The 20,918-nt window shown below is 41.8% G+C and overlaps 1 protein-coding gene across 1 annotated transcript; it reads right to left on the bottom strand.

Moving 5' to 3' along the window:
* Positions 1-1,931: 1,931 nt before the first annotated feature.
* Positions 1,932-20,878, bottom strand: LAMP1 (lysosomal associated membrane protein 1). Its single transcript, XM_040584583.1, has 9 exons — positions 20,695-20,878; positions 11,300-11,415; positions 9,749-9,962; positions 9,481-9,642; positions 5,621-5,835; positions 4,945-5,067; positions 3,954-4,023; positions 3,608-3,778; positions 1,932-2,953 (listed from the first exon to the last, which is right to left on the bottom strand). The coding sequence occupies exons 1-9, from the start codon at positions 20,861-20,863 to the stop codon at positions 2,814-2,816; spliced, it is 1,380 nt and encodes a 459-aa protein (XP_040440517.1). The 5' UTR covers positions 20,864-20,878; the 3' UTR covers positions 1,932-2,813.
* Positions 20,879-20,918: the final 40 nt, after the last annotated feature.

The following is a 20,918-nucleotide window of genomic DNA, read 5'->3' as shown; positions in this document are numbered from 1 at the left end:
TGTACTAACTGTGACACTGCTGTCATTTGTACAGAATAAATTATTTTAATTTGTCAGAACCTGTCACTTGATGTGAAGAGAGTAAAGTGTATTATCTCTTTCCTGATTGCTGTTAGTAGGCTAGAATACAAGCATCTTTCTTCCTTTTTCCTTGCTGCTGTCACTTAAGGAACTCAATAAATACGGCAAAGTGCAGGGCAAGACAACGATGAAGGCAATCTTCATCTTCACTAGCAGTTACTCTATGCAGTGTAGTAATAGCTCTTCAGGTAAAGCAAGCAGGAAATGGGCAAGTTCAGGCTACAGAGAGCAGCAGCAAAAAATTGCTCTACGACTGCGCTTGGTATTTTATATGCATTTTCAGGATTTTCTAGCTCTAGCACAGCAGGTAAAAGTAATTTGACTCAAATCTGGAAGTAGCATTTCTCACTTTGCTGTAAGGGATGCTGAAAGTAGAGGCTGTACTTCCACTTCATGCTGGCATACGAAGCTTGCACTACAGGTGCTGTATGTCATACACCACCGTCACTAAAAATCTGGGGAGAGACACTTGTAAAGACAGGCACGAATAGATTTCTCCCCTGACAGGGCGAGACAGCGGGCAGTTCCGCAGCTGTACCCTAACGCGAGTCCAAATAGCCTAGCCCTGGGCAGGAGCCAGCGAAGCAGCCGCAGCCCGGCCCTACGGCTCCTCCAGCCCTGCTGGGGCCCGCTGCCTAGGAATTGCTTCCTTGTCCCCACAGCGCCCTCGCGTGGCCAAATACTTCCCATCACCTTCCGACCGCCGCGGAAGGCAGGGAAGGCAACTGAAAAGAGACCAGCAATTTGTGCTTTTTATTCACCCTGTTGAACGACTACTAGGGAAAGCTTCACCTTTTAATTCCACACTCCTTGCCACATTCCACTCAAAGCTGTCTTCATTCCTTTTCAAAAAACTTCTTTCAAAAGTCTTTCAAAAGACTTCTTTTTCCCCTCCCCTGCAGCTTTTCTTTCATTCCTTGGCAGGGAAAAAAACCCCACAACATTTCAGAGGAAGTAGGTGAGTGCTCTTCTCAACAGTAAAGACAGCTACTCAACAGTAGGATTTCAAGCTATCTATCCTTCACGGTACCAGACAGACACCTTTCTCCTCGAGTAGTGAATAAGGACATTAGCAGTAGCATACTTTTGGCACAGCAGCAGGTGTTATGAAATACTACGCTGTAATATTTATGTAATATTATGCTGAAATATTTATTCACCACTGGCAAAATCCAGTTTCCAGGTACCTTCAAGCTAGCTGGGCAGATGATCTAAAGTATGCCAGCCTTGCTGCCATACATTTGGCTCTTGTCAGAAGAATCGTGTCCTGTGCAGTGTTTCAGTGTGCCTTGGTTCCTGCCCTGCACAGCCAGTACCAGTAACACCAAAACATTGCTGCAGGAGGGAATTAGACAAGCTTTAAACATAACTGTTCATTTCCAGCACGTGACAACACACACACACAGACCTCAACAGACATGCGCCTCCTACTCTGTAGTAAGAATCCAACTTCAACATAAAACACAAAATGTAATTTACATATTCCTTAAACTGAGTTATCTTAGCAGCAGTTTCAGAAAGTGATGCTTAGCAGGGCAGACCAGTAATAAACTGACATTTCTCAGCAAGCAGCAATTTAATGGAAAAATTAACTTCTCCAGATGCCAGGTTACTGATACACAGAAGCTTTTATCTGTTTCCAAGCACAAAGTCCAAAACAAGGGACTGTTCTGGAGAAGCATACGCAGTTCAGCCTCACCTTTGTGCCGCGGAGGAAAAACCAAAACCACACTTGGTTAACGTAACTCCACAAAGGATCATTAAAACATCCCAAGTAGAAACAAACCAAGATTTTAGCACTTACCAAACAGCCAAATGTTTTTAAAAATCATGAGCAATACACTAAGAGATACAGAAAAAAAGTGTCTTTATTAGCATTGTTACAGGCAATGCATACATAAGAACTGATCCTTAAAGTGTACAACCCCCCAGCCAAGTTTAAAGCAAGAGAATCAGCAGATTGAGATCTATATTGTACACGTGTGCAGTAACAGGATCTCTCTGGACCTTCCAACAGAACAGACTGAAGTCACTTTACAAAAAAAAGTAAATAAAAATAACACCCATTTTAAAAAAGTACCAGCTCCTAACAAGCTGGCATAGCATCAAAAATATCAAACAGGGGAGTTGTCCAATTGTAAAGAGTTCCTGTAAGGTTTGAGTATTGCGTTGTTCACACCCTGCATATGCCAGGCATTGAGTTTAAAGCTTAGTAAAAAATACACACCTAAGAGACAAGGTGGAGTTTAGATTTTAAATTCCAATTTTGTCAGTTGTTACTGGGTCTTTTTTTTCCCACAATGCATCATCAGTATAATTAACATCATCACTGGATGGCAGCGGTACAAAGACTGAACCTTTTCCCTTTGTTAAGAGCTCTGAAATTGAGTCAGTGTGAATTAGCAACATCCCTCTCTGGAATCTTTAGCTGACATGACCTTATGCCAATTCCAAAAAAGCACCCTTAAAAACTTTTAGCTTGTTTCTAAGTGGGTAAATATTTAAACTAGTTAGCAAAATTAAACACCAGAATTTTCAGAAGTTATTTTTGTGCATAGTTAAATGCTGCAGGATGATTTCACATTTAATAAAGCAGACTTTAAAGAAGAAGCAATTTGCAAGAAAAGGTGTTCCCTTACAATATCAATTTTAGCTCAGGGGAAATGTGTGGGGGCTTTTTTCCCAGGCTCTTGCAATTGCTTTTCATCTATAGTGGATGTTAGTGCAAGTCATTAAATTGTTTGATATCCAGCATGGCTCCTCTTTCTGCCAATCAAGTAAGCAATCAAGACAATTAGAACAAGACCAGCAAGAGCTGCACCAACTATTATAGGGATCAGCATGTTATTTTCATCCAGTTGACACTCTTCCACTGAGGAGAGAGAAAAAGATCCACGTTAGGCACTACGGCAGCAACAGATGGCTCAATTCAGAACTGCAAGCTTCTGCTCCCAGTACACAGATAAAACTGGCTCAAGTTAACTTCTAGCTTAGCTTGCCAACAACCAGGAGGAAGCCACCTCCACTAATTGTGATCATTCAGGACAAAGTCTTTCTAGTACTTGTTGTATGCCCAATAAACAGGTTTGTAATCGTTTCCTTCAAGAGCTGTTACTCTTATGCACAAGCTTAGCCATCAAATATATCCATGCAACTCCTCAGGTGGGAGTTTTGTTTTGCTTTAACCACCACAGTCAGAGAGGACAGCGTTAACTACGAGTCTGTTAGCGCCCAGAACTTTACTATCCCTTTCATACAGCTATCTGCACACAGTTAGGAGGGAAAGTTAACGCTCTTCCTTAATTCTCCTCTGGACCACAACGAACAAGTCCTAGTTATTTCAAAGCTTTTCACATACTTCTCACAGGAGCCTCAACTTGGACGTCTTAGCCTCCACAACATCTGTAGTAGGGCATGCAGAGACTCAGCATAGCACCCACAGGCTGACATTTCACTACAAAATATTAAGTTTATATCAAAGTGTACTTCACAAATCTTGGTTTCCCCCCAAATGTAAACCTCTTACCTGCCCCAAATTTGTCCCCGTCGATCTTGAAAACCTGGATCTGAACATTAAATACATTGACAAGGGCTTTGTCCGTGACCTGGAGATTCTCCTCTGCGCTGCACTTGTAGGAGTTCCCTACTGTAGCCCTCAGCTCACTCATGCTGTTGTTCCATGCTTCAAAATTCGGAACTGTGTAAGAGAAAGTCTTATTACAGAATGCTGAAGAACAGGAGCTGTAAGCTCATGGATTTAATTAATTAAATTCATCGCATTCATTCTCAACATTTCTAACGTTATTTAATGCAGACTACCCTTAATATTTATAGAAGTAGTCACAGAAAATAAGTTTCTTAAAAGTCCCTACCTTTTGCTTCAGAAGGCAGAGTCGTGCTTACATTCACACCTTGCAGGAAGAATTTTTCAGTACTTGCATTCTTTTTTTAAAAAAAAGAAACCAGTAGTTGTCATTTAAGCTAATGATGTACAACATAAGCTGTTAACACTTGCGTTCAATTCTGCATGCATTTTGAGAAAGGTTTTCAAAGGATAGTCCACAACTGGGATTAGCATCCAAAGGAAGAGCTTAAGGAGAGAAAAGTTACAGAAGGTATGTGCCTTAGGGAAGAGGGGAAAGGGAAGGGGGGAAGAAAAAGGGGGGCTGCCACCCCTCAGACTCCTGATTTGATTCCCCAACTACAGGCGTAGTCCGACCCATGCCAGTGCAATGATCTCACCTGCGCTACACATACACATACAGCTTCAAAGCAGCTCCACAGAGAGGTACCCCACAGAGATGTGGACAGTAATTTATAGCAACAGGTCAAGTGATCAAACACGATCACATCCCCAGAGTATTAAAAGGAGTCTGACACACACAGTGGTTTCAGTCCCCAAGGGTACGCCACTCTAACAGAGCCCTGGGGCAGGGCTGTGCGAAACAGGATTCCCAACCATGACGAGACCATAAGACAAGCACACATGGCGCTTGGGCTGTACTATTAATGAGGACTTAAATCAGTTCCAGACCTGTACGATTAGGTGAGATGCCTACTTGTCACAGGCTGTTCCCAGTTTGGGCAAGAAGCTTTAGAAACTAGGCAATACAATCACATTTGTATTTTTTTTCCATTCCAATTCCCATTCCAAACAAAAGACATTTCTACGTATATGTGTGCAGATATACATGTACATATCTTTTCCTCACAACAGTCATAAAGCATTAAACAATTTAAATCCTAGTATTAAAACCAAAAGAATTATTTGCTCCCCCTTCCTGTAGTTGCATCTTTTTTCTGTTCTACTTGCCCTGATTAGTTTTCCCACGTGAAATGTCATGCAGACCCTCAGATACTTACCAATGCAAAGTGGAAGATAACCCTTGTTTTCTCAAAAGTCAGATTCAACAAGGCAGACGTATTGTCGCATCTCCCAGAAGAAGTTGTATTATGGGGTATGAAATTCAGCAAATCCAAACCCACCTGTGAGAGAAGAGGATTAGTTATGACATTTAGAGAGACCAACACATCACCATATATTCAGTTGGCTTCTAGCTTGCTTACACTCACAGCCATACAATGCCGGATTTGCCCACACGTTGCAGTCACTGGGCAGATACCACGTGCAAGTTACAAGCTGGTGTAAGCTGCATCTCAGGCCAAATTCCTCTATTTTATTTAACAGTTTTAAAATCTTGGTTAGATGGCATCTTTGATAACAGGGTTTCCCCCTACTCTTATCTTGACCGTTTTTAATGCTTCTGTGGAATGGCTGTATACACTTACTGGATCTGACAGACAAGTTTAAGTGTCCTTACTGAACGGAAAAATCTTTCATGATCACTTTCAATAGAAGAGAACTAGCTGAACTATCACTGGTCTAATCCAAATCAAGCAATTCAATAGAGGACAGCCACGAAGGAACACTACAAAGAACTGGGATTTTTAAAGAAAAAAGTTAGCTTACAATAATTTACCCAGTCTTCCCCAAAGAAGGAATCTGAAAGCTTTGAAGAAAAAAAAAGAAAAAACATACCTTTTCATCTCTTTTTAGATAGGTGATATTAAGCTGTAAGCCCATGTAGGCAAGTACACAGGTTCCATTTGGACCAGTCACATTGTATTTACCAACTGCAGGATTTGGAGGTGATGCAGTCGGTGCTGGGCTAGTTGGAACCTGGCTAGTAGTATGTCTAGGAGTTGTAGGCACTACAGCAGTAGTAGAGACCATATCTTCAGCACATTCTGTCTCTGGAGAGAAAGGAAAACGGTTATTACCAAAGAAAATTAAGCTGTGGGGTGATCTACCTTTTTAAACCTCAAGGGAAAAGAGGATAATTTCAAGCAGCTTTTCCTAACATGATAATAAAAGCTGAGAAACACAATGGTAAAGCATGACCTAAACTCTCTTGCAAAGTTTGAGACACTTTTAAAGCCTGGCATCTGAAAATGACACCTCTGCTGTCATTTACAGAAGTTCATGGTGACCGCACCTGCTTTCATTCATGCCTGTCATTTCACTTTGCCATCAAGTCAGGATAAATAAGACACTGCCACACGACAGAGCCAGCGTTCCTGCCGTATGCTCACAGCAAGGCTGAGAGGAGTACCCCTCAGACACTCTGGTGGGCACTTGTGTGCTAGAAGCAGAGGAACAGTTTTCCTGCCCACTGTTAAAAACTGCCTCCCAGAAGATGTGCTGTCCTCCTCCCCCTCCCTCAGTTACACTTCCAGGTTGCAAGGACCCTATGTCATTATTTTGGCAATACCCACAGTAACATTAAAATAATACTGGACCTCTCAAGTCCTCACAGCAATGCTGTGGCTCTTCTATCCTTAAAAAAAGGGATTTTAAGACACTGTTTCGCATGGCAAGTGTTCTGCTACATCCTCTCATGTTCACCCTCCCTTTAGCCCTGCATTAGTAGCCACCCACCACCGGGGGTACACGGCTGAGTGAAGATGTGTAAGACTGCCTTCTCTTGTCATCCAGTTCAGCAGCAACTCCCAAGGCAAAAGAAAAGAGAAAGAACAGTGACTCCAATTTATTAGCCACAAGTTATTATTAACTTGATCTGGGAGCCAAGAAGGTTCCTGCACTGAACATCTAAGCCAAGACCAAAGGTCATAGTAAAGGCATTATTGTAGAAGCTTCCATGTTCCAAGCCAAGGTCATGTCCACATGTCAGAGATAACAGCTTGCAACTTTATAAGGACAACAGCAACTGCTGCAGCAGTCAATTCTGACTCAAAGGGCCTACCTCTAAAATGTAACCCATATATGTATCTTGTAGATATCTAATATCTAATAACTAGCTTCTTAAACAGCAACTTAACTTTCGATTATGGCTCAAGAAAGAAGAATTCTAACCACACCTTCTGAAGTCACATAGACTCCAACATAGCATGCTTTCCTATTTCTACTCCATTTCTGGAAAGACAAAAAGCAGAGGGAAGGTGGATGAACGGAGGAACAACCCTATCTTTTGTAGACTAATACTGCTCAGGTCCCAACATGTGATCATTTCCTAATAAATAAACCAAACAGCAACTTTACCTGGTACTTCAAGGGAGAATTTCCCTTCATCTCCAGGACCTCAAGACATGCAGCCTCTTACTCAAGTTTACAGAGATGGAAATGACCAAATCACTTCAGCTCTAAGTTTGTCTCAGGTGGAGTCTTGTACAGTATTTTTACTGAACTGATTTACAGCATAGCTCCTAGTAACTTTGAGACATACTTGGAGATATGTCTTCTTCAGAGTTACAGGAAAGCAGCTGACAAAACTATCAACACAGATAAAATGAAAGCTGCCTATTCTTCAGATCTGCAGATAATCACTACCGTAACCCTCAGTCACTAACTTCTAGGTACACCGACAGAAGCTACTATCACTAACAATACACAGATGCACTGAATATTGACTCCTCTTCCCTTCAGTAAGCCTTGCCCAGATCAGCAGCAGAAATATTCTCTAATGAAAAAGCTGCTGTGAAAAGAATATCGATAACTAGCTGCCAAAAGGACGGGGGAAGTTTCAAGCCTCCAAGAATGAAAAGAAGAAACTGATCTGGAAAGAACAACGTGATTTCAGGGTCAAGAAGATTTTAAAAAAAGAATAAAGTGAGAATTCTTTAACCATCTGAATTAAAAAAAAAAAAAAAAAAACACCAAACAAAACCCCAAAAAACCACAAAACCACAAGAGAGAGATAGTTCACTGTGTGGTAGGAATGGAAAAAATATCTGGCTGCAGACCCAAAACAGTAGTAAAAATGTAGGGATGATGCCAATTCGAAGAAAAAACTGCACATGGCAGTATGGGTAACAGGAATGTGGAAACAAAAAAGAAACTCCAAAACAAAAAGATTGAATTCAGACCAGTGTTTATCCCAGGATCATAGGAAATCACGTAGGTTTTCTGAGGATCAAGAGTTTCATTAAGACAGTGGTACCACAGGATGGAGAAAAGCAACTTTGGGGAAGCGATCGTGGCAAATTAAAGCATTTATACTACTCTAAAATAAGAAGAGAAGAAAGTATAAGAACAGAAAATAAAGCAAATGCTGACAAACTTGTGCTGCATAAGGAATACCTTCCAGAAATAATATATTATTTTTTTTAAAACTAAAGGACTATGTAAGAACATATAATAGGTGGTCTTAAAAGTATCACACAGTAGGGAGGTTTTGTAGAAGTTAAAGAAGCTTTCCTCAGTATCGTGGCTTATGTTCAGGCCTGCTGATAACTGATCACTTACACTTAATTATGGTAATGGGATCAAGACATCGTAATTAAAAAGTGACATGAGTTTTGAATACTGGAATCAGAAATCAAGTTTTTTTGAAATGACAAATGCAGGTCCACATCTTTGCTGTGGCCTAGTTAATTAAATGGAAAAGGCTGATCAAGAGAACAACACACACCGAAATCTGAGCCAGTCACGTGAGGCAGCCATAAAAGAAGTCAATGCCAGTATTATCATGCATCAGGCAAGGCACTTTTCAGACATACAGGTTGAGATACTCCTGTAGAAGGCACTTGTTCAATTTATCCATCGCATGCCAGCATTAACTACCCTAGTTTTTAAGATTCATTTCAACTTAAAAGGTGCATAAATGGGATTAACAGCATAAGAAAAGTTCTACATTCCCCAGAGAAGATGAAGACTTCTTACTTGCCCCAAAAGTAAAGCAAAGACTTATCACTCCTTACGATAGCATGGGTGATCAGTTTACATAGCTCTTTATGATTGAAGACTGTTGCCACAAAAGCAAAGGACATGAGCACACCATGAAGTAGTTAATCTTCTTCTAATCATTACAGCAGTAAAATTCCAAAATGCTTTTCAATACAAGCAATCAGTACAAAAAATTGCTTTGTGATTGAGCCTGACAGAGAAAGAACATCACTGTTACAGTTTAGATAAAGCCTCCTGTAGGAACATGTACATATCTGCGCCCTACAGGCCAGTTTCCGTTGTCTGCCATTTACCACCAATTTTCCCCAAAGCACACAGTAACTAGTTCAAATTACTTTGGTGGAGGCATAATACTTGGAAATTACCGGATACTTCTTAAACTAGGATTTTGGCTATGGGCCCAGTCGACCTACTGCAGCACCTGTTTACTCCTGTGGACACTCATTAACAGAAGGAATGTTCCCAAATACCTATACAAAACCCATGGGAACACAGTGCCCTGTCTTCTAGTCGTGGATGGTGACACCCCTACAGAGAAAACCTGAAGCAACTCCATTCATTTAGAAAGATGCTGTTATCACAGCTTCAGATCCAGCTTGTACTTGCCTAATACGATTAATAAAGACTTAAAAGGAAATAATCTATTACTGGAAACACTAGCTCACCGCATACATTTTCTGCTGCAAGATACCTACTGTTCACACTGAAATTGCCATTTGTGAGATAGGCTTCCAAAGTAACATTGCTAAAAGTAATGTTCACATTCTTCATATTGACATGCTTGGAGCTGATGCATCTGTATTTTGTGCCCATATATGCCTGAATAATCGTTTTATGTGATACTCTCTTCATTTCACCTGTAAAAAGATTAAATTGCATTAGTATGTTAACAGTATTTACAGAAACAAATCAGTATTACATCTGGAAGGGTTACACAATGAGAACAGGAAGTTCTCATTTTACCTGCAGTTGAATTATGGAATAAAGTTGCATCTGACAGATTGTAGTGGAAAACTAGCTCTTCAACTTGGTACTTGTCTGCAGATTCTGAGAAATTCAGGCTTAATGAATGTCCTGCTCCAAAAGCCAACACCAGAAGTGGATGAGATGTGTTATCTTTACCACACGAGCTCTGTGGATCTACTGTAGCATTTTGTGGAAGAAAAAAGTATGCAAACTGTGGGGTAGAAAACAAAACACATTTAAATGGGATGGTGTAACAGCTTTTTCTTACTGCTTTTTAAATATCCTATGAAACCGTTATAAAACATACAGCTGACATTCATACATGCTGTAAGATGTCTACTTACATACCTGTATATGGGAAGTAGCATGTTACTGGCACTTGGATTTCTAAGAATATTGCTCCCTGAAATCTGAGGACAAAACAGTACATACAGCACCTCTTAAGACTTTTTTTACCCCTGAACTAGCACTATGAATTTGCAGGTACATCTGAACTAGGTGAATCAAATCTGGCAAACTCTGGAAACGGGAAAAACAAGAGAATTTAAGCTTTGCTTCTTGTCGTACAATTGAGCAAACCCAAAAGCAACTGGTACAGCCTACATAGTTTGGCTACAATACTTTTGTGTTTATTACACGTTGAGAAGTAATATGGTACCTGAAGACCAACACAATGTTTACTGGGAAGTTCTGAATTTACTGCTTACAAGAATAAACAGCCAAAAACATGTTATGAAAGCAGTCACCTCTGAACGCAAACTTGTATACCAGTATCAGCAAGTTTTCAGGCTATCAGCACCACTGAAAAAGCTGACTACGCAACAGAACTCTCAGCATAAATCACACATACCTAGTGCATCACTGGCAAAGTAGTAGGATAGCTAGAAAAAAAAAATCAACTTCAACAAGAGTGCCTCAAAACATGCAACTGCAATGAGATTATAAATAATCCACAATTCCTGTTCAGTAGTGAGATACCAAAAAAGTAAACTGAAAAGCAGAGTATTTATAAATAAAAATTCTTAACTTGCCATTAACAGGCTTTTCCTGTTAACATGGAACAGCTTGCAAGCACTGCACTAATCTGTAGACACACTGAAACAGAGATTTGCCAAGTGAGAAGATCACAGATTAAAGGGAAGTTTAAAAGCTACACATCAACAGCCACTTCAGTTCAGATTTAGTCCAAGTAAGTATGACCAAGTTCACCAAAAGACAACTGGTAAGCATTTTTGCCTTTACAGTTCCAATGAAAGCTACTTTAACTACCTATCAGATTGGTGTGGAATTTCAGTTACAAAAGGAATTTCACACATTATTATTTCTGGTGGTTTCAGGCAGCCTGAACCCTGTTGCTTAGTTAGAAGAAGCATCAGTAATAAAGAAAAGTTGATGCAACATGACCGGGAGGGGGGGAAATCTCTGCTGAAGCAGTTTTATATGCTTAAATAGTTGTAAAAATTTTGAATGCTGTACACATGCAGAAATACCACACACATTTTACAAACACAAGTTAGAGACAAGCAGTGAGATATCGCCTCCCCTTACCTCTTTTTGCCCACTGCTTTTGTATTCCACCGAGAAGGCTACTGTCAGATCAGCGATTATGCAGACCTTACCACTTGAATCTTTCACCTCAAATGAAGACGACACCTGTAAAAAGCCTGTTAAGAATGACAAGTGGTTAACTTGGTGTGACAAACCTTTATTTTTGATCCCGAACAGACAAAAATGTACAACTGTACATTTTGTGAGTACATCCTAAGTAGCACTTGAGTTTGGAAACTTGGGCATTAACAGTTTCTATACTAGCTTCAACATCCCTAATGCAGAGGACAAATTTAACACCCCATTTATGAAAAGACAAATCCATCCAAACCAGAACTGTTGTCTGGGTCCTCAGAGGCTAAGAAAAACTTGCAACAAACACCAGTCATACTGTTCAAGGCAGCTACGCAGCATTTACCCTACACAGTGACTATTTTGCAAGCTTCAGCCAGAATTGACTTAGCATATTTGATCCTGCACTCACATAGCACTCAGCCTTCCCCAGCAGCACACCACGCAGCCTTTACTCCCGCTGCTGTACCAGGACACTCAGCTGTACATGCACTGAATGCAGCATTTAGAAAGCTTGGGTTGACTGCAGATGTTTTGGATGGACTGCCAAAAATGGTGTGACAGAGCATGTCACCCTTGCCAGGAGAACCTCTCTTTACTGTCATCACGCTTTCTGCACTTGATAGGAGGATGGGTGCCAAGACCTTGACACAGACCGAGGTTCTGTTTTCTTGACTGGTTTAAGCTAACCTCAGACTGAGCTGCTGACAAAAGCTTTTCCCCAACTTGCTCCCCTCCAGCCCCAGGGCTCAGAGCACTAGTACAACTGCCCACACTAGTACTGAATTAACAGGGTAAGAACACGCAGCAAGAGCAGTGCAGAATCATCCTTTCTGACAGCAGCATCCACTGCCAAAGAAGCTTCACCTAGGGGACATGTTGCAGCAGGCTGGAGACAGCCAGAAAGCTGGTTGTCTCATACTTCATTTGCAGTAAGGGCTAACCAGACAGATCTCCTGTATTGGAAATCATACCAAGGTGTTCAGAGTTCTTTATTGTAGAATTTTAATTTTTCTGATTCTCAGTCTGTCACCACACACATGTAAAACAAGCCTCACTGCAAAAAGCCTGCAACATTTTCATGCTAGCACTTTATCAGCTTGCATTCGCAACAACTTCAGTCTTGCAGAAAACCTGATAAAAGTGCAGCTCTAGGACATAAACCACTATCTCCAGCAAATAAGCTTTAAAGAGTCAAACGTGCTAATCCATTCAACTGCTGATACAGCAAAAAGATCCAGCTAAGAGATTATCCATTAGCTAGCTTCCCTCCCTAAGAAGTTTTCTAAAAGCAAATCCCAATTTTAAAACTTTTCACTACAAAATGATGGTGCGTACATTTGTGTTAAGACAATTATTATGAAAAACTGGACTTCTGCCATCCGGACTTTGGTAGAAGGCCCTTCAGTTGTAGGAACACATAGGGAACAATTTCTCTGGCACTCAGCAAGCATTTTCCCTTGTTGCCTTCCCCTTAGCAACAATGTATCCTCCCCAGCACCAAAGGGGGCCAAAGCTTAAGCTGGAATTAGTACACTTTATGCAGCTGTTTGAAGAGCCTTGACTTGAAACCAAAGACAGAGAAAAGAAACAAATTGCTTGAGAATGGGTACTGTAGAAAACTGATATTTCACAGCAAAACTGTCCTACCTTTGCCTTTATGTCCACTTCATAATGTTCATTAAGGAACATATATTCACAAAGAAAATTTTAGTCATTGCAGTTTAGAGCAGTACTTTAAACAGTCAATGCTCCTTCACATGGAAGTTTCAATTTGCAAAATTGCCTTCAGTTTGAGTTCACATCTGTAACTTGTTTACATTTTACCCAACCCCTTCTTTTCTCAAGAGCAAGCTGCTTACGCTTTCCTGAAGATTTCTAGCACAGAGGCAGGCAATAAGAGTCCATGGCTACTTGAACTAACACTACCAATGGAAAACATACTAGAATGAAAGCCTTCAGTGCACATGCAGACTCCCTTATTTGACAGCTATTAAAAATCTTGGCAAAATTAGAGCTAAAAATAAAAAAATAATAGACAGTAAAAGAATGAAAGAAGAAAAAAAAATTAAAACTGCAAGAGAAATAAAAGACTGAGAAACAATTAAGAAAAATGTTGCTGACCTACAGGAAAATGTGACAGACCTGCCCATTATAAATGATTCAGAGAACAACAAAAGACAATGCAGAAGTACCAGAAAGCCCCAAATGGAAGCCAGAGTCTGGGAATGAAGAGCTGATAAATCACTTTCAGCAAGCTTAAGTAGTAAGAAAATAAAGGGTGTGAACAAACAGTAAAATGTATCACCTGCAAAACTACTAGATTTTTGGAATGTTAAGTTCACACCATGACACGAATCCCAATTTCGTTAGTGTGGAACAAACGCTATAAACCCCCACTCCTTGAGAAATGTTCGGCAGCTGCTGGATTTGCAGTGTCAGTGATGAGACAGACACATCAAGCACGAGACACTGAGCTGTCCTTGAAGTGGCAAGAGGGCTGTTCCACTGCAAGTAAGCCGATGTGCGTAAGGATGGCGATCAGAGAGCACTGTGCTGCAGCATCATCTGCTCCCATGGTCTCAGAGGAATGCAGAGGAAAGCGTGAAGACTACAGGGGCAAAGAAAAACTAGCAAAAAACCACAAAAGAACAAGTCAAGACACTGAAGGAAAGAAGGTTCTGCCTACTCTTTGCTCCAGCCAGTTTAAGGCAGACGAACAGCTCCCTGGGTTTTGCAGAAAAGCAGCTGTTGAGTTTGTGAAGGCAGTTTCAGTGTTGACTAGTGATTAATGCATGAATCACCACCAGTCCACAAATAGTAAGAGCCTACAGTCAAAATGTCAAGAATACAGAAAAGCAAACTGATGCTGAATCAATCTGTCCTGGGAATATTTCTAATTAAGTTACATAAAGTATTGCTCAATTTTATCATGGCATATCTACGAGTTGAGAATAGTGCTTTTACTTCTCATAATATCATTCTTTGCTACTTAACACAGAAACATACAACCTCCAGCTCCTTAACTTCAGACTTTAAATGTTCTTCTTCATAAACTGCTGTGCCCTATTTTACAACTATCTGTGGAAGAGCAGGGGCAATATTTCAGATTTACAGAACTGAAATGCTCCTAGACTTTTCAACAGCAAAAAGTTTTGTGAAGTCCATTATTCACTTAGCTGGAAATACTACATTATGAGTATCTAGAAGAGGAATCATCAAAAATGTACTTGCATCAAACAAATTTCACTTAGTTCAGATGCGTCCTTTGTATTCCAATAGGTTTTGAAAAAGGGCTGCTTACACATTTATTCTAGCTGCATATTTTCAATTTAAAATCATAAAATAAGCTCTTCCTTTATGCCTCATTTCTGAAATTACAGCCTCATGCAAGAAAAGATTGAAGGTGAAACTGTAGAAGCAACAGCTGGATGCGTCACTTGAATTAAATCCAGCATCCTTATCTAACATACCTACATCAAAAAAACAAGCACAGTGCATTAACACTCTGATACAACAAACAAACAAAACTAATACTTCCTTGGTTATATAGCAATTTATCTTAACAGTATCTACCTCAAAAGGTGAAGTTTGTTTTAAACTGAAAACTACAAAGCTAACAGAAAAATCTAGCACATCTGAACAATCTAAATCTAAGCCCTTTTGAATATGACTCTTAGAATGGCTAGATTCCCCATCTCTTTACCACACAAAGATGCTTTCACTTATAACTGAAATCCTGATAGCCAACTACAGCTACCCTTGCATTACTCTCCCATACAATGGAAACCTACTATGGGACAAAGATGAAGGATGGTTGTGCTCTAAAAATGCAATGGCAACTGTTAATGGCAATTGTTTACACTGCTTGCAAACAAGACTTCAGTTACTATAGTTAATGATTCAACTTTGTCTCCAATTTCTATCAGAAACATGGAACATTGTCAGTAAGGATCTCAAACAAAAGCTACTTTCATACACCTTGGGTTTTGTTACTATAGTCATGTTTCCTGCATAACTAAAAACCTCTTCAGCATATTTCTTCCTCCCTCTTGGAAGAAAGGACAGCAAGCCATCCAAATCCAGCTGGGCACGTATTTCACATCATCAGTAATTTAAGCGATATAGATTATCCAGTGGATGATGAGACTGTTCGCAGTTACACTGAAAGCCTATGGCATCAGGGAGGAAAACCACGGCTGCAGCATAACCCAGCTACCGGCTCCCCACAAGCATCTCAAGAGCCGTTCAGAGTATCACCCCCACAGCCTGGTCACACCCATCAAAGCCTCTCTGGCTACAGCCCACCCTGTAATTACTGTGCAGCACTGCTCTGAAGGTAAGTGATGCTTGCTGACCCACGCCGGCACTACACAATCACTACCTGACTACCTGAGCTACAGCGCTGTTGTGTTGCCCTGCACCTCTGCCCAGATGTTCTTATGGTATGCACAGCAGACGCTGCTATCTATGGGGCATTAATCCAAGGAGATAAGAAATGCTGGGTTTTACTTAAAGAATGTTTTTCTATTGTAGGTGCGATTAGAAGTATCCAGCAATTTACTCATTCTTATGGTTCAGAAGGATCCTGTCATCTCAGTGTCATTTTGTGAACAAAGCAGAAAAGCAGTGACCTTAGTCACCACTTTAGACTCTTAAATCTATGCCAGAGAAGACAATGGAAAAATTCCTGAGGAGTTATGCTCTCCTCTAATCACTTGTCTTCTAATGTAAGCACCGCTCCCAGAGGGATACCTTGTACAAGTCCTTTCTCAGAACACCAAGTCAAGATCATTTGCTTAGGATGCAGGATCTATACCACCTTGGGATAGTACAGAAAAAAACCCCAAGAACTTAAAAAATAATGTATTTCTTGAAATATCACACTATTTACTAACTATACATCTCTGGGAAACAACTGAAAGCAGGAAAACGCCTTGACAGACTTAATGCATGAACCGCTCTACCTGAGACAAGATGGTCTTCATAAAATGATGACTTACACTTACCTGTCACCAGCAGACTCAGAAAACTGAGCGCTGGCTATCTGGAAAGCATAGCAGGAAAAGACAAGGTTGGACTCACTCCACAAACAGTGCTGGAAAGGAGGAAGAGAGCTTAATTCAAGGATGGAATACTTTAGGGGAGAAGAGAATCAGCGGCACTTGTGCAGGTGCAGCACTTGATTATAACAAGTTCCTGATCCAGCCCTAGAAGATATATCCTTGCCAACTAACAAATTAATGCTGCCTCACATTAGTTTTGATAGTGTTGATTTCTGTTAAAGCAGTAAATGTTTGTTTGTCAATTCAAGTTTGCAAATTAATAACCTCTGCCTTTATAAACAAATTTAATAAAAGTACAAAAGCATTATAAAGGAAAGGCTATTTAGCAGCTGTACACTTGCCATTTGGCCAGAGAATTGCACAACTGCCTCAAGTTTAGTCACATGAAGCTTTTTTATGTTTCCTATCTAGAGGAAGGAAGTCTTGGGATAGCTCTACAGCAGCTGATTACATGAGTCCACTGGAAGGTCTGAACTCTCATGGCTAGACCCTTTCCAGCACGCACACAAGTCCATTTTGCACTTGCTCTGGTTAGTGCTGCTATTTCACACCACACAACTAACACACATCCTTCAAGGTAACTGACAGCCCCAAACAACATTTTGGAGGAAGGCATACTGTGTTGACAATTTAAAGAGAAAGCCTCCCCACAGGAGAGGATATTAAAAAAAAGATAATAAACCATCTGCCTGAGTAAAACCACTGTCCTAGTCCTGTTGAGAGAAGATTAGATCTCACCCCTGTCAAGAAAAGTAAAGACATCCTGGTGTTCCCACGTTACACAGACTGAATTCTGCCTTATTAAGAAATCAGAAGCCACTGAAGTCTAATACAATAGACTTAAGCGCAGACTGCTGTGCTCAAGCCTGAACAATGGAGAGGGCACAGCTAGACAAGAGTCCACTGCACAGAGCTGAACCATGTCTGAAACTGTACTCTACTGCTGGGATGCTACTAACATTCTCACACTTCAAATTACAGTAGAAAAAGTAGTACTGACAGTCAGTGGTGCTATCAAGTGACAGAGAAGGTTAAGAAATTGTTACCCTTAGACTGAAAAGGACACCAGTCCATCTTGAAGTCAGGTGCACAAAAAACATGGAAATCTGGTTTACCAAAACATAAGGTACATTTTAAGATATATAATTTAGAATTAAGATAATACAATAAAGTGTGCAAACAGCTGTTGTAACTACTGCCACTCACATACCCAAAAGGGTCTCCCGCCAAGAGAATAAATACCATGAAATCCATTATGACATCAAGCTTTCTCAAGAAATTTTCAAATAATCATGTCTGACTCAAGACAAACTGTTGGCAGTTAAGGTGCAATAAACTAAGGTGAGGCATGCCTTCTTAGTGCTAGAAATAAGTTATCTTTTACAACATAGAAAAGCTTAATAGAGATAATTAGTTAACTTCTCAATAAAATATCCATCTTTTCTTTGAGTAGGGTTCCTCTGTACCTGGAGGTAATTCTTCCATTTACCACCTGCTACTGATTCGCAAACATCCTATTCACTACAGAACAATCTAGAAACAGGTTAACACCAAAAATAAAACTTCTCTGTCAGCCTGAACAGGAACCCAGGGAACATATCTCAAAAGCAGCATGTCAGGGAGCCTGCAGAGTTCTTAGTAGGTAAGAAGTTACTTTACAAGTCACAAAAGCTGCCAAAGTCAAGCTGAGTAACCTATCGCATGACAACAGGCCCGAGACTAGCACACAAATTCAGATCCTTAGAGACTGTGTCAACACACTTAAAGAAGGTATTAAGCAAACACTATGTTAAGGACAGTATTTGGTAAAATAATTTTTCAAAGTCGCACAATGTAAAAGCAGTTGTATTTTCTGAAAACTAATGTATACTCTGCCTCAGTTCCACGCAGCTAGCAGTGCTAAAACTGAGGAAAACAATACAACACCAAATTACTCACTGGCTGGAATGTATTGTCCAAGTTTCTCTTTACTATGTTTGAAAGGTTTGAAATTCCCCTTTGGACTTGAGTTGTGCAATAGAAACACATGGATTATGTGCCAATAACCCTGAAATAGCATCACACTACCTTGTCAAATGCATTTTTCCTTCCCCAAATCTCAGACACTTCATTATTTACTCTCCAATACTGAATCTACATCTGACTCTAAACTCAGGTTTTCAGAAATGTTTTCTCTGATGTGTTTGTGTTTCAGTAAGGAAAAAGAACTACAGGTGCTTTAGGACTCACAAGCAGCTCTGTTGGGCCTGGTACACAATTCAGCTGACCCACTGTGTTCAACAACAGACAAGCACCATCTTCCTCTGTATTTCAAAAAGCAGCAGCTAAATTTGAGGGGAGGTACTTCATTTCCCGTTGTCCCCTTTTCCCCTGTATTTATCACTGTACTACCTAGATCTTTTTCATTCCATATGCACATTTGATGTTGGTGAGGAGGTTAATCACAAAATACATAACGCTGACATATGAAATATTCAGCTTAGTGCTTGCTGCTCAATGTGAATGGAAAACTGAAACAGTAAGTGAGGTGTGGTGAGGTATTCTGGAGAGAAAAAAAATAATTCTATTGTCTCAAACTCAAGGTATTGCCAAAGAAGCTTTCACACCTGACCCACCCATGCTAATCTCCAGTGTCCTGTGTTCATTACCCTATCCTCATCAGTGTTCACTCAGATGACTAAAAGGCAGCAAACAAGCTATAAACTCTAAAGAATTCAGCTCGTATCTTCTCATTATCTCATTTCTTCTCCTGTCACTACAGCCGGAGTCCCACACTCTGGCACAAGATGGTAGACACACCATCTGTACTCCAAGAAGGGGTCTCTTTGCACCACAAAGTTTTCCCCTTTAATATAAAGTTATGCAGAAATACCCAGCTACTAGACACTGGAACAAAGCCCTGACTGTCAGTAAATAGTTACTCTGTAGTAAAATAAACTAGTCTGTTGCCTCAGCTGCAGAAACCGAACACGTTTCACATGCCAGAAAGTGACAAATCTAATGCACTGAATCGTATCTGTAACTGCTAATTAAGCAGGGAAAGACTACTATGGTTCCAGAAAATAACTGTGGTACCACTTTAAAACTACGCAGGCTGATCAGAAGTCAAGCAAAAGCAATTCTTCATTTAAGCCTTAACTGTACTAACAAGCTACACAAAGAATTCCCACTACAACACCAGTTCAATGCCACTTAAGTTGTCAATCCTAAAACGCAAGCCAGAGAGCAGTGTAAGCCACCGGCTTGCAAAAGCTGGATATCTGAACCCCTCGGTGCCCCTCGTGAGTGACATCTTTCAGGCTCAGCAAAACCAAAGTACAGTCAACAACAATAAAGATATTTATTACCAAAGGAAAACTTAAAAGAATTTCAAAGACTGTCATAAACTCCAAAATGACAGCAGATAACCATTCTCAGCTGCTGCTTTATTCAGGAAATACTCTTACTAGCTGCTGAAGAAGTTTGCTTTGCTGCCAAAGCCACATTTCAGAAACTTGATAGTGTCGCATGATGTGGCTTTCAAGGCAAGAGACCCAAAGCAAGGTAGCCATCGGTAAACAAGCAAGACACTTCCTCATAAAACAGTTGTGCTGCACTAACAAACCTTCTCACCAAGGCGCTAAAAGCTCTCTATTCCAACGACATTTCGGATTTCACTCAAGATACAGCAAGACGAAAGCCATCAAGTGCGGGAGCACTACGTGCCCTACAGAAGAGCGCTACTTCCCAGCAATGACATCAGTAGTTCCTGCATTTCCACACCTCGTGAGAGGAAAAGGCGCACTGTCAGGCTGCTCCCGGAGCGCTGTCCCTGGATCCAGTGCCGGTGCCCACACGAGCGTCCCCGGGCACGGCATGGGTTCCCCCGCCAGGCGCCGCCGCCGCCGCCTCCCCTCCATCTTCCCCCCTGCACCTCCCGTCGCTGCCCGCGGCTCCCGGGCGCTGCCGGGCCCCGGCGCCAGGAGCGGGAGGGAGCGGTCACCTCCCCAGAGGCCCCGCCGCCCCCCCCTGCAGCCGGGCACCCCCGCGGGCGGGCCTGCCCCCCCGGAGGCCCGGGACCCCGCGTCAGTCACCGCCCCGGCATGGCAGCGGCAGGCAGGAGCCCGCGGGCGGGCTTCCAGTGACAGCCGGCGCCCCGGTGCCGCCTCCCGCGCCGCCGGCCCCGGGGCCGCCACAGGCCGCGGCGACCCCTCCCCCTGCCTCGGCCGCCCCGCCGGGCGCCGCCACAGGCCGCGGCCGCCCCGCCCCCCTCCTTACCGAGCAGGGCGGCCGCCGCGAGCAGCCCCCGCGCGCCCTGGGCGCGAGCCATGGCGGGGGCAAGGGACGGGACGAGGCGGCACAGGCGGGAGCGCGGAACGGCGGCGAGGGCGGCGGGGGGCGGCGGCGCTCCGCGCTCGGGAGACTGGCGACGGCCCCGGCCGGTCATATGACCTCTGACGTCACCCGGCCCAGCCCGGGCGCCGTCACGTGACCCACGCGCT

Source organism: Falco naumanni, chromosome 2 (genome assembly GCF_017639655.2).
Source record: "Falco naumanni isolate bFalNau1 chromosome 2, bFalNau1.pat, whole genome shotgun sequence".
Taxonomy (NCBI): Eukaryota; Metazoa; Chordata; class Aves; order Falconiformes; family Falconidae; genus Falco; species Falco naumanni.
Note: the sequence above shows the minus strand (reverse complement) of the source record. Positions and strands in the feature narration are given on the sequence as shown.

What these genes read in the sequence shown, in the direction of transcription:
- LAMP1 (XM_040584583.1), bottom strand. Translation starts at nt 20,863, where the DNA reads ATGACCGGCCGGGGCCGTCGCCAGTCTCCCGAGCGCGGAGCGCCGCCG. An exon ending in ATTCCATAATTCAACTGCAG is followed by an intron (nt 9,643 to 9,748) that starts GTAAAATGAGAA and finishes ATCTTTTTACAG; the next exon opens with GTGAAATGAAGAGAGTATCA. An exon ending in CGGGGACAAATTTGGGGCAG is followed by an intron (nt 2,954 to 3,607) that starts GTAAGAGGTTTA and finishes CTCTCTCCTCAG; the next exon opens with TGGAAGAGTGTCAACTGGAT.